Raw genomic sequence first — 12,453 nt, forward strand, 5'->3', positions numbered from 1 at the left:
AAGCCGAGGTGGGCAGATCACCTGAGGTCAGGAGTTTGAGACCAGCCTGGCCAACATGGTGAAACCCCGTCTCTACTAAAAATACAAAAATTAACTGGGTGTGGTGGCAGGTGTCTGTAATCCCAGCTACTCGGGAGGCTGAGGCAGGAGAATCGCTTGAACCCAGGAGGCGGAGGGTGCCGTGAGCCGAGATCGCGCCATTGCACTCTAGCCTGGGCCACAAAAGCAAGTCTCCATCTCAAGAAAACAAAGACAAAACAAACAAACGAAAACAAGTGTCCTGGGGCCTGGAAGTCTAAGTAAGGGTAGGGGTTTTGGGACTACGAGGCTGGAGAACTGGGATGAAGAGAGATTATGACTGTTGAAGTCAAAGGTGGTCTAAGTGCAGCTGTTCTGGGTGTCAGTGAGGTCCAAAACAAGCCCTGGGGGTTGGAGATAATTGCACTGCAATAACTGAAACCAGGTGTGGTCCTCCTGGGCATCCCTGGGTGTGGGTCAGAGTCTCTTGAAGTGGTGACAGGAAGGAGAGACTGCAATGACAAGGTTCTGATGAGGTGTGACACTGCAGTCTGGTGTAATCTTTTCCCAACCAAAGGGCAATGCGTTCATTCGCGTTCCCTAGAGAAAGAGAAGGAATTGAGCAGGGGCAGGACGGGGAGGTAGAGAGAGAGAATGAATTTATTTATTTTTCCCATTTTTTATTGTGTTAAAACATACATAACGTAAAATTTACCGTCCTAACCATTTTTAAGTGGTTCGCTGGCATTAAGCACATTCACATTGTCATGTAACTGCCACCACCATCCATCTCCAGAACGTTTTCCTCATCTGAAACAGAAACACTGCTCCCAATCACAGTCACTTCCCATTCCGCCTTCCCTGTCCCCTGATAGCCTCTTTTCTACTTTCTGTCTATGAACTGGACCATTCTAGGTAACTCCTGTAAGTAGAATCATACAGGATTTGTGTTTTCTGATTAGCTTATTTCACCTAGTAATCCTCAAAGTTCATCCATGTGGTAGTATATTGCAGAATTTCCTTCCTTTTTAAAGCTGGATAATATTCCATTTTATATATACACAGTCATCCCCTGGTATCTGAAAGGGATTAGCTCCAGACCCCCCTTGGATACCAAAATCCATGGAAGCTCAAGGAAATCCCTCACATAAAATGACATAATATTTGTACGTAAACTATGCATATCCTCACATATACTTTAAATCTAGATTACTTATAATACCTAATGCAGTGTAAATCTCATGTAAATAATTGTTATGCTTATTGATTTTGTATCATTATTATTACTGTTATTGAGACTGAGTCTTGCTCTGTCGCCCAGACTGGAGTGCAGTGGTGAGGTCATAGCTCACTGCAACCCTGAACTCCTGGGCTCAAGCAATCCTCCCACCTTAGGCTCCTGAGTAGCTGAAACTGCAGGCATGTGCCACTGTGCCTGGCTAATTTTTACTTTTAGAGATGGGGTCTCATTATGTTCCCTGAGCTGGTCTTCAACTCCTGGCCTCTAAGCACTCTTCCCACCTTGGCCTCCCAATTAGTTAAGGCTACAGGTGGGAGTTACTGTGTTTGGCTCTATGTGATTTTTTTCTTTATTTTGGGGATATTTTCCCTCTGTGGTTTGGTTGAATATGAAAATATAGAACCTGTGGATTGGGAAGGCTGACTCCATATACCACATTTTGTTGATACATTCGTCTGTTGATGAACACCTGGATTGCTTCCAACATTTAGCTGCGAATAATGCTCTATGAACATGCGTGTACAATATCTCTTCAACACTCTGCTTTCAGTTCTTCTGGGTATATACCCGGAAGTGGAATTGCTACTCAGATAGTAATTATTGTTAACGGACCACCATACTGTTTTCCACAGCGGCTGTAACATCCTCCCCTCCCACCAACAGCGCACAAGCATTTCAGTTTCTCCGCATTCTCTTCAACTCTTGTTATTTTCAGGTTTGTTTTTTTTAAACAGTAGCCATCCTAATGGATGTGAGGTGGTACCTCACTGTAGCGTTGATTTGCATTTCTCTAATGATTAGTGGTGTTGAGCAGAGAGAGGTTTATTTTAAGGACCTGGCTCACACGGTTGTGGTAACTGGCACATCTCATGTCCGCAGGGTAGGTGGGCAGGCTGGAGACCTTGGGAAGGGTGTCTGGTGGCAGAATTTCCTCTGGCAGTGGAAAGAGACGATGTGAAAATGTGTATGTCCACAGCGTGCTGCAGTTCTCAAGGGTTCTCTCACTGGCTTGCAGCTACTCTGAGGATGTCAAGGTGGTGTTTTCTGACTCCAACTACCTTTTCCATCAGAATCCCACAGTTTCCATCCCATGTTGCCTTCCAGAGCTGTAAGAGTTTGGGGGTGGCGTGTGGTAGAGAGGCCTGAGCGCCTAGAGAGCACGGACCTTCATCAGCGGTAAAGCCTTTATTAATACTCATGACCTTCTGCATGTTTATGGAGCACTTTGGAGGTGAATAGGAATTAGCCTGGTCGGAATTTGCAGAACCTGGTGTGAGGCTGTCATTCCATTGTGAGTCTAGCTCTTTACTGCGTAATCTCTAAACAAGCTCACAGAGGTTTCCCCTGGAAGGTCGAGGAAGAGTGCCCCTGTGCTCAGGAGAGCTCCGATGTCCCATTTCTCCCTCTGTTGTTGACCATGCAAGTCTGATTCAGTGAGATCCATCCATTCACATCCAGCCTGGAGCTCACCGTCCGCACCTTCCTGGTCCAGCGTAGCCCATCTATTACAGCTGTTTGTAGATACTTCGTTTGACACTTAGCATCTCCTGCTTTGCATTGACAACTGCCTTGTTAGAAGTGTTTAATGTGCCTTAGCCCTCATGTCCCAGAACTCCGGGTGATTGGGGTGGGGCAGTGCTTGGTGATCGGTCCCGTCCCTCGGGTGCAGCAGATGTTAGGGCAGAGACTGAGGGGCATCACTGCACTTGGGGGCTAGAGTTGAGGGGAGCAGCAAGGAAGTCCTGCAGATCGGCCACACAGTTTCGCCCACGTGAGCCAAGCGATACCGAGAAACCCAGGTAGACCCTGGAAAGGGGAGCACTCGCCTTAGACAGACCCAAGAAACAAGGACTAGGGGCTGAGCTCAGGCCCTTCGGTCACCTGCCCAGCCGCCTGAGCATGCACAGGTGCGCCTTCCATCCCCAGCCCCTTTAAGGTCCTCTTCTGTGTCCCTGCCCTGAGGGATGATGGGGACGACCGAGTCAGGCCTGGGTGCACAGTGGCTGAAGTGCTGCAGTGACTCATTAGCACAGGACTTTTGCAAAGCCCAGAGAGGCTGAGGACAACCTTGGCTCCTCTCTGCTTGGAGTTCTTCAGTTCCAGAGCTTGGGGGTAGAGCACTCTCCCGCGTGAGCTTTATCCACATTCCCGCCAGCCTTATTAACCCCAGGGGAGGTGGAGCCAGCTTCCGCTCACTCATATCTTCTTGATAGGAAATCAAACCTGACCCGGCTCAGGGATACTATGTGGGAATACTTTGCCCCCAGTGGGCCATGGACATGGTGCACCCGGCTGTAGAGGACTTTTTCCTAGTTGGGGCTTTTAGGGCAGAGATGAAGAAATCAAGAAATTGGCTGGGTGCCGTGGCTCATACCTGTAATCCCAGCAGTTTGGGAGGCCGAGGTGGGCGGATTGCTTGAGGTCAGGAGTTCAAGACAGCTTGGCCAACACGGTGAAACCCCGTCTCTATTAAAAATACAAAAATTGACCGGGTGTGGTGGCACATGCCTGTAATCCCAGCACTTGGGAAGGCTGAGACAGGCGGATCACCTGAGGCCAGGAGTTCGAGACCAGCCTGGCCAACATGGTGAAACACTGCCTCTACTAAAAATATAAAAATTAGCCAGGTGTGGTGGCACACACCTGCAGTCCCAGCTACTCAGAGGACTGAGGCAGGAGAATCGCTTGAACCTGGAAAGTGGAGGTGGCAGTGAGCTGAGATAGCACCACTGCACTCCAGCTTGACAAAGGAAGACTCCGTCTCAAAAAAAGAAGAGACGAGAAGAAAAAAAAAAAAAAAGTCTCACACAGGAAGTGGTTTAGTGGTTGGGCTGGAAATTGTGTGGAAGTTTGCCCGCTGCAGCCGCCATACCGTGCCTATCCAGGCAGGGGCATTTGGAAGTTTAAACACCGTAAGATACTGTTCCCATCTTGCTACTTTTCAGACAACGCTGTGTGACTTAGCACAAGTGAATTCACCCCTCTGGGCCCCAGTTTCCTCATCTGCAGAATGGGCATGATACTGCTGCCTACCTCCTACGGTTTACTGTAAGGATTAAAGCCTAGTACATGGGAGCTTCCAGCAGTTTCTGGCATGTAGCCCACACTATGTGTTAGTTATCATCGTCAGCAGCAGCAGCATCATTTTCTGTAGCCTGCTGAGCCTCCTAGGCCCTGTCGTACCTAAATTGTTTTCCGGTGATGGGGATGTTTGGGGAGCTTTTTGTTTTCAAGTTGGCAGACTGGGTCACAAGCATGTTTTTGTTGTTGTTGTTGTTTTTATTTTGAGACAGATTCTCACTGTCACTCAGGCTGGAGTGCAGTAGCACTGTCTGAGCTCACTGCAACCTCTGCCTCCTGGGTTCAAGCGATTCTCTTGCCTTAGCCTCCCAAGTAGCTGGGACTACAGGCGTGCTCCACCTTGCCCAGCTAATTTTTGTAATTTTAATAGAGATAGGATTTCGCCATGTTGCCCAGGCTGGTCTTGAACTCCTGACCTCAAGTGATCTGCCTGCCGTGGCCTCCTAAAGTGCTAGGATTACAGGCATGAGCCACAGCGCCCGGCTATAAGCATGTCTTAATACCTCTCATTTTTACCACATTGTGGTCAGGCAAACTGTCTCCTTAAAAGTGGTCCTGTGAGGGCAGGGGTCTGCTTTTGCGACTGCACGACCGGCGCTCTGGGCTTCGATTTCTTCCCCGCTGGAGGCCTTGGGCCTTGACCTACCGTGATTTCAACTGTGATTCTCTCCAGTGATTCCCAGAGGTGCCTGGCTGGCGGGCGGGGGGCGGGGGGTAACTGTGGTCAGTCTCAAGGAGTTTCAGAGGTCAAGGAAGCATCCCAGGCATGTGGACAGACAGACAGATGGACAGATGGGCAGTAAGGTGTTCACTGTTCTAGAGATTTCACTTGGTTGGTTATATGTCTCTACTTTCTTTTCTCTATGACAACAGCTTTGCAGAGGATCTGTTTTCCAATTAGCTCTTGAGGAACTTGGTTTTGAATTTCTTTGTAGCCCCTTTCTGGTCTTGGCCATTGAAATTGGTCCAGCCAGGTGCAGTGGCTCATGCATGTAATCCCAGCACTTCAGGAGGTTGAGGCAGAAGGATCACCTAAGCCCAGGAGTTCAAAACCAGCCTGGACAACTTAACGAGACCCTATCTCTACAAAAAATACAAATTAGCTGGGCTGGCAGTGCACACCTGTGGTCTCAGCTACTTGGGAGGCTGAGGATCACTTGAACCCTAGAAGTTGAGGCTACAGTGAGCTGTGATTGAGCTACTGCATTCCAGCCTGTGCAACAGAGAGAGACCCTGTCTGCAAAGCGGGGGTGGGGAGAAAATAAAAAAAGAAATTGGGCCAGACCTTCACACCTTAAAATAGCTTTCTGGGTACCCATCTTCTTTCAGATAAAGGACTGTTCATTGCTTACTGACTAGTTATTGAAAGGAAATTTGTGATTTGTGAAACCCAGGTTCAAGTCGGTGTTGCTAGAGGGAGCACACAGCAACCCCCAGGTATAGATGCTGAGGTATTTTGTAGTTTATGTGGCATGCCTATCTCTCTTTGCTCTCTGGGCGTCTTTCACATCTGGAATTTCTTCTTTTATCCTTGCAAGCTTCCAGCCTGCTCTTACTTGCCTGGCTTTTATTTTTATTTTTATTTTTTTCTTGAAATAGAGTCTCCTTCTGTTGCCCAGGTTGGAGTGCAGTAGTGTTATCTCGGCTCACTGCAACCTCCACCTCCTGGGTTCAAGCAGTTCTCCTGCCTCAGCCTCCCGAGTAGCTGGGACTACAGACATGCCCCACCATGCCCCGCTAATTTTTGTATTTTTAGTAGAGATGGGTTTTGCCATGTTGGCCAGGCTGGTCTCAAACTCCTGACCTCAAGTGATCCGCCCACCTCAGCCTCCCATTGCCTGGCTTTTATAGCCTGGGAGGCCAGCAGGGAGGCAGAAAATGTGTCTGAATCTGTAGGTTCCATTATAGAGAGACGGGGCCAGAAGCCAGGGTCTGAGTTGATGGTTTCCTTCCCTGGATCCTCCTGCACAGCACTGGCTGTTGCTGGGCCCACCAGAGGGCGCCATGCAGGCCACCCTGGCACTGAGCCCTTGAATGTTTCACCCCTTAGCCCTTCAGGAATGAGAGAATGAGGGAGGGGCTTCTTTCCTGCCAGCGTGTGGGATGTCCAGACACCATGCAGTTTGGATGCACTGTCTGATAGCCCTCAGGCCACTGTGGGAATGGATTCAGCATTATCTCCCAGGGGCGGGAGCATCTGTTTCCGTGCTTTGTGCAATCTCTAGCATGTCTGTGGCCTGTGGGGTCCCCTCTCCCTTCTGTCCACCGTCACCTGCCTTCCTTCACTGGTCTTTCTGCCCTGTTGGGTATTAGTATCTGATTGGAAGTAACGTACGTATCAACCCATGCCTATGTCTACTGTTGGCAGAAAATGCTTAAAACTGTTACAGGAAAGGGGTCCCCATCCAGACGCTAAGAGAGGGTTCTTGGATCTTGCCCAAGAAAGAATTCAGGGTGAGTCTGTAAAGTGAAAGCTCATTTATTAGGAAAGTGAAAGAATAAAGAATGGCTGCTCCATAGACAAAGAAGCTCTGAAGGCTACTGATGGCCCATTTTTATGGTTATTTCTTGATTCTATGGTAACCAAAGGGTGAATTATTCATGCCTCTTCTTTTTAGACCATATAGGGTAACTTCCTGTCATTGCCATGGCATTTGTAAACTGCCATGGTGCTGATCAGAGTGTAGCAGTGAGGACAATCAGAGGTCACTCTTGTCACCATCTTGGTTTTGGTGGGTTTTGGCCGGCTTCTTACTGCAACCTGTTTTAGCAAGATCTTTATGACCTGTATCTTGTGCTGACCTCCTGTCTCATCCTGTGACTCAGAATGCCTTAACCGTCTGGGAATGCAGCTCAGTAGGTCTCACCTCATTTTACCCAGCTCCTATCCAAGATGGAGTCGCCCTGGTTCGCACGCCTCTGACAGAACTTGAGCTGTCCATCTTTCCATCTACCCAGCTATTCTGAGCATCTTCAATATATCAGGCAAAAGGCTGGGCTTCGAGATTACTTTTAAAGGCAGCGTCTACCTCCCTAGAGCTTAATGATCAGCAAAAAGAATGCTGATTTTTACGATAGTAATTACAGCATTTATATTGTCTGCTGTCAAGTAAATCCGTGAATCTTGGAGGACTCTGGCCCGGGAGAGGTGAATCATTGTTTAACTGGGTGAGGTTAGAAACCTGGGTCCTGACCGGGAACAGAGCCCTGAGTAGGTTGTGCGGGCAGGATCTGGGTGACGGCTCTGGAAGCCTGGCCAGTGGTCATCAGGGAAGTGCAAAAGTGAGCAGAGGAGCCAGGAGGGAGAATGGCAGGGCCAGCCTGGCAGGCTGGACCTTTATTTTATGAGTTAGTGCATAACAGTGCGCCCCCCCCAACAAAGGCTGTGTTATACAGATTGCTCCTGTGGGTGTTGGGGGTTTGATCCTGCTGGGGGAAATTTGAAGTTAACCTGCTCCAGGGCTGAGGGGCTGGGGGGATTTGCACATCAATACCTGGTGTTCCGCAGGTAGTTTGTCTCCTGTCCCCAGGGACATTTCATGGGCTCTCAAAGCCTGCTGGGGCTGCTTATTCTCTGGGCCCAATAACGAGATGCAGATGAAATGAGAAAGAAGAGAGTTTATTTCTGTAACTGACTACAGGGAAAAGGCCTGGAAAATATCACCAGACCAACTGAAAATCACAAAGGATTGTAGAACTTGTATACCTTCTGAGCTATGTGTCTGCATGTAAGCGTGCATTCATCTAAATACGTAAGTGATTGGCTATTTCTTTTTTTTTCCTTTCTTTTTTTTTTTTTGAGATGGAGTCTCACTCTGTCTCCCAGGCTGGAGTGCTGTGGCACGATCTTGGCTCACTGCAACCTCTGCCTTCCAGGTTCAAGCCATTCTCCTGCCTCAGCCTCCAAGTAACTGGGACCACAGGCGCCCGCCACCATGCCTGGCTAATTTTTTTTTTTCGTGTATTTTTAGTAGAGACGGGATTTCACCATATTGACCAGCCTGGTCTTGAACTCCTGACCTTGTGATCCACCTGCCTTGGCCTCCGATAGTGCTGGGATTACAGGCATAAGCCACCGCACCCGTCCTAGCTTCTTCTAATCTATAACTAAAGTGTGAGTCTTGAAGACCTTCCTCTGGAGCGTCAGTAAATTTACTTAATCTACATGGGTCCATGTGCTGAGGGTGAATACCCTTATCTTGTCTCCTGCTAAATCATGGAGAGAGTTCCTTTAGACCCCCAATAAAACTTGTTTGTGGAGTTCTGGGGAGTTTCTTCAGACCCCCATTGAGAACTTGTTTCATCCTAAATGAGTCCTGTTGAGAATTCCTTCCATTATCTTGTCCTGCTTCAAGGCCCAGGAAAGGCCGGAGCAAAACTCTCGGTGGGCTTTTGTTACATTCCAGCCTTTGTATGAGGACACAGGCTCTTTCAGCTTTTAATATTTAACTTAACCACTCAGCGCTTAAACAGTTGTTACAGAGGTCTGCCTGTTTAGCTGTTAGTAAGACCTGACCTGCCACAGTTTCACAGACTGAGAAGCTGAGCTGTGGAGAAAGGTGGGGTGAGCAGCGTGCCCAGGGTTACAGATCCCAGGTGGGATCCAGCACTTTTTGCTTCTGAAATCCCCTGTGATTTTTTAAATGGTCACCTGGACCCATGAAAGGGCAGGACTGAGGACCCCATGCCCTGAAGGCTGCTACGTTTCCTATTTCACCAGGGGGTGTTGCCTGCTCCAGCCAAGAGGCTTGACTTACGACCCACCGGATCCTTGATTGCAGCGTAGCTCATTGCTTGTGACTGGAGAAGATGGTGCTGGGACTGTACAGTCTGGCCTCATTTCTTTTCAATTTCAAAATCCAGAAACTGTTAAAAGCGAAGGATCAGAGAAACCAGCCCTAGGAAGATATGCACAGAGTCATGGGTGTGTAACGTATGCCCTGACACCATGTGTCAGAGGTGTTTGAACCAGAGAGACTCCATCTTAAACAAGGGCTGGGTGTAATAAGGCTGAGACCCACTGGGCTGCATTCCCAGGAGTTTAAGGCATTCTGAGTCACAGGATGAGACAGGAGGTCAGTACAAGGTACAGGTCACAAAGACCTTGCTGATAAAAGGATGCGGTAAAGAAGCTGGCCAAAACCCACCAAAACCAAGATGGCTATGAAAGTGACCTCTGGCCGTCCTCACGGCTCATTGTATGCTAATTATAATGTATTAGCATGCCGAAAGACTGAAAGACTGTCCCACCAGCGCCTTGTCAGTTTACAAAGGCCATGGCAATGTCAGGAAGTTGCCCTACCTGGTCTAAAAAGGGGAGGACCCACAATTCTGGGAATTGCCCACCCCTTTCCCAGAAAACTCATGAATAATCCACCCTTGTTTAGCATATGATCAAGAAATAACCATTTAATTGGGCAACCAGCAGCCCTGGGGGCTGTTCTGCCTATGGAATAGCCATTCTTTATTCCTTTACATTCTTAATAAACTTCTTTTTGCTTTACTCTATGGACTCACCCCAAGTTCGTTCTTGCTCAGGGTCCAGGAACCCTCTCTTGGGGTCTGAATCAGGACCACTTTCCAGTAACAAACACACGTGTACAGCGGGTGAGAATGAGCCAAGGTGGGACAGCTGCCACACTACCAGGGATGGGATGGCTGCCGCCGTCTGGTCGAGGGAGTTCCGAGGGACCCTCTGGAGTGCCCTTGTCTCGCGGACCACCACACAGTCAATGAGATGATTCCTGCCAACTGCCCGCCAGCCCGTCAATGATCGCTGTAATCTCCCTGGCAGCCCCCAGAAGTAGATTTACAGCAGTGTGGAAAAAATGAGGCTGCTTGATCAATGCATCCCTGGACGATCTCCTCCAGGAGACACAAACACATACTGTAACAAAACTTTATTTTCTTCTGAAAATTGCCTACATGATTAATACAGCCCGACACAGCCCAAGCTGCTCAGCATAAGAAACAGCCGTACTTCTTGCTCTCTCTTCGGCTCCGCTCCTCTCTCACTCCGTGGCTTCATCTGTTTTCTTTGTTCTGCTCCCTATTCCGTTGTGCTATATATTGTGCAATCTCCCATAAGGAGAAGAAGGATGCATTAAAGTGCAGGTACCTCGGCACTCCATTCCACTGTGTTTCTCTTTGCTGTTTCCAATGTGGCTTAGGCGTAAGCATAAAATTAAAGTCATCGGTGCTGCCTGGACAGACTCTCGGAGCACCTGTGACTGAGAAAAGCAGAGCACGTTCCCCAGGTACTAAATCGTCTCTTACATCACCTGGAGCCGTGGAGAAGGCCTAAACTCTGTGCTCTGGAGTCCAGACTGGATGAGAGGAATTCTTCCCTTCAATCTCTGCGCTCGGGCATGTGAGGGCTGCTGGGTATTGTGAGGGAGGGATGTCAGCAGGTTGTCCTGTCTCCTGTCTTCGGGGAGGTTCTAGGACTTCCCGAAGAAGAGCTGGTGTGCCTTAGGTTGCACGCTCCTCCAGTGTGGAGTCCTGTTCCTTTACTATGGTTATTGGCATGGGTGTTTTATTTCCTCTCCCAGAATGTTAACTCCATGATAGCAGGAACCTCTAGTATAATATAATACCAAGCGCTTAGTGGGTTCAGTAGATGCCTTCTTTTGGGGTCTCCCAGAAACAGAGCCTGAAACAAAGGTTTGAGTGCAAGTGGTTTATTTTGGAGGTGAAGAAAGCATCACTAGGGGAGTGGGAAGTAAGACTGGGAGGGAAAGGCACCCCCTCTCCAAAGGGTGTGTTATGAAGATTGCTCCTGTGGGTGATGGGGACTTAATCCTGCTGCGGGAATTTACATTTAACCCTATCTAGGGCTGAGGGAGCTGGAATGTTTGTATCAGGTTGGTGTAAAAGTAATTGCGGCCATTAAAAGTAATGGCAAAGCCTGCAATTACTTTTGCACCAACCTAATACATCAATTCCTGGTGTTCTTTTTGTTGTTGTTATTTAGAAACAGGGTCTCATTATGTTACCCAGGCTGGAGTACAGTGTCAGGATCATAGCTCTTGGCAGCCTTGACCCCCCCCAGGCTCAAGTGATCCTCCCACCTCAGCCTCCCAAGTAGCTGAGAATACAGCCATGCACCACTGCACCTGGCTAATTTTAAAATTTTTTGTAGGTACAGAATCTTGCTATGTTGCCCAGGCTGGTCTTAAACTCCTGGCCTCAAGCGATGCTCCCGCGTCAGCCGCCCAATGCTGAAATTACAGGTGTGAGTCACTGCACCTTGTCCCCAGTCGTCTCTAGTTGAGAGATTTAAGGGGTGGAGTAATCGCTTAGGCATCAGCAAAGAAGGTTTCAGACAAGAAATGGAGGGGCTGGAGTCAGAAGTCATGCAGGTGTGCCCTGAAGCTCAGGGCACAGGTAGGTGGCACAGGTAGATGCAGGTAGACATATGCCTGGGACTGATGCCTGGAACTCCCTTAGTGATGCTCTCTTCATCTCCAAAATAAACTACTTGCACTCAAACCTTTGTTTCAGGCTCTGTTTCTGGGGAAACCCAAATGCAGACATCTACTGAACCCACTAGAGGTTCTTGTTATCACAGAGCTAACATTCTAACTCACTGCCTGTAGGGTGGTGAATTTGGGGGAAGTGGGGCTGCATCTGTTAGTGCTCTCTTCCTTAGGGTTTATTCTCAGTTCTTAGCCAAGGAGAAGCCTAAGGGAACCAGTGATTCACACCTTGGGATGAGTGGATGAGGATTCAGCTGAAATCTTACACTTGTGTCCCGCTGCAGCGCCTGAGCTTTTATCCTTCCTCTGACTGTGCGTTTCCGATCTCTCCTTCCCCAGGTGTAAGGAGCTCAAGTACTCCAAGGACCTGCCCCAGATATCCATCATATTCATCTTCGTGAACGAGGCCCTGTCGGTGATCCTGCGGTCAGTGCACAGTGCCGTCAATCACACACCCACACACCTGCTGAAGGAAATCATTCTGGTGGATGACAACAGCGACGAAGGTACAGGGGTGGCTGACCTGTGCACAGGACATGATGACAGCAGGGGGAAATGCCACTTTCATTCCAGCGTGAGCCCGAGCATCTGTGTCTCCTGGTCCCTGGAGCGTATCTGGGGAATGGGAGATTTTTT

At 48.7% G+C, this 12,453-nt stretch overlaps 1 protein-coding gene across 1 annotated transcript in view; it reads left to right on the forward strand.

The window, feature by feature from the left end:
- Positions 1 to 12,453, forward strand: part of WBSCR17 (Williams-Beuren syndrome chromosome region 17) — a 699,332-nt gene that overhangs the window by 324,075 nt on the left and 362,804 nt on the right. Inside the window, exon 3 of the mRNA XM_011992872.1 lies at positions 12,157 to 12,323. Within this exon, the coding sequence (XP_011848262.1) occupies positions 12,157 to 12,323 (167 nt within the window). The remainder of the gene's footprint in view (positions 1 to 12,156; positions 12,324 to 12,453) is intronic.

The sequence above is a fragment of the Mandrillus leucophaeus genome, unplaced genomic scaffold, assembly GCF_000951045.1.
Source record: "Mandrillus leucophaeus isolate KB7577 unplaced genomic scaffold, Mleu.le_1.0 Scaffold42, whole genome shotgun sequence".
NCBI classification, from domain to species: domain Eukaryota; kingdom Metazoa; phylum Chordata; class Mammalia; order Primates; family Cercopithecidae; genus Mandrillus; species Mandrillus leucophaeus.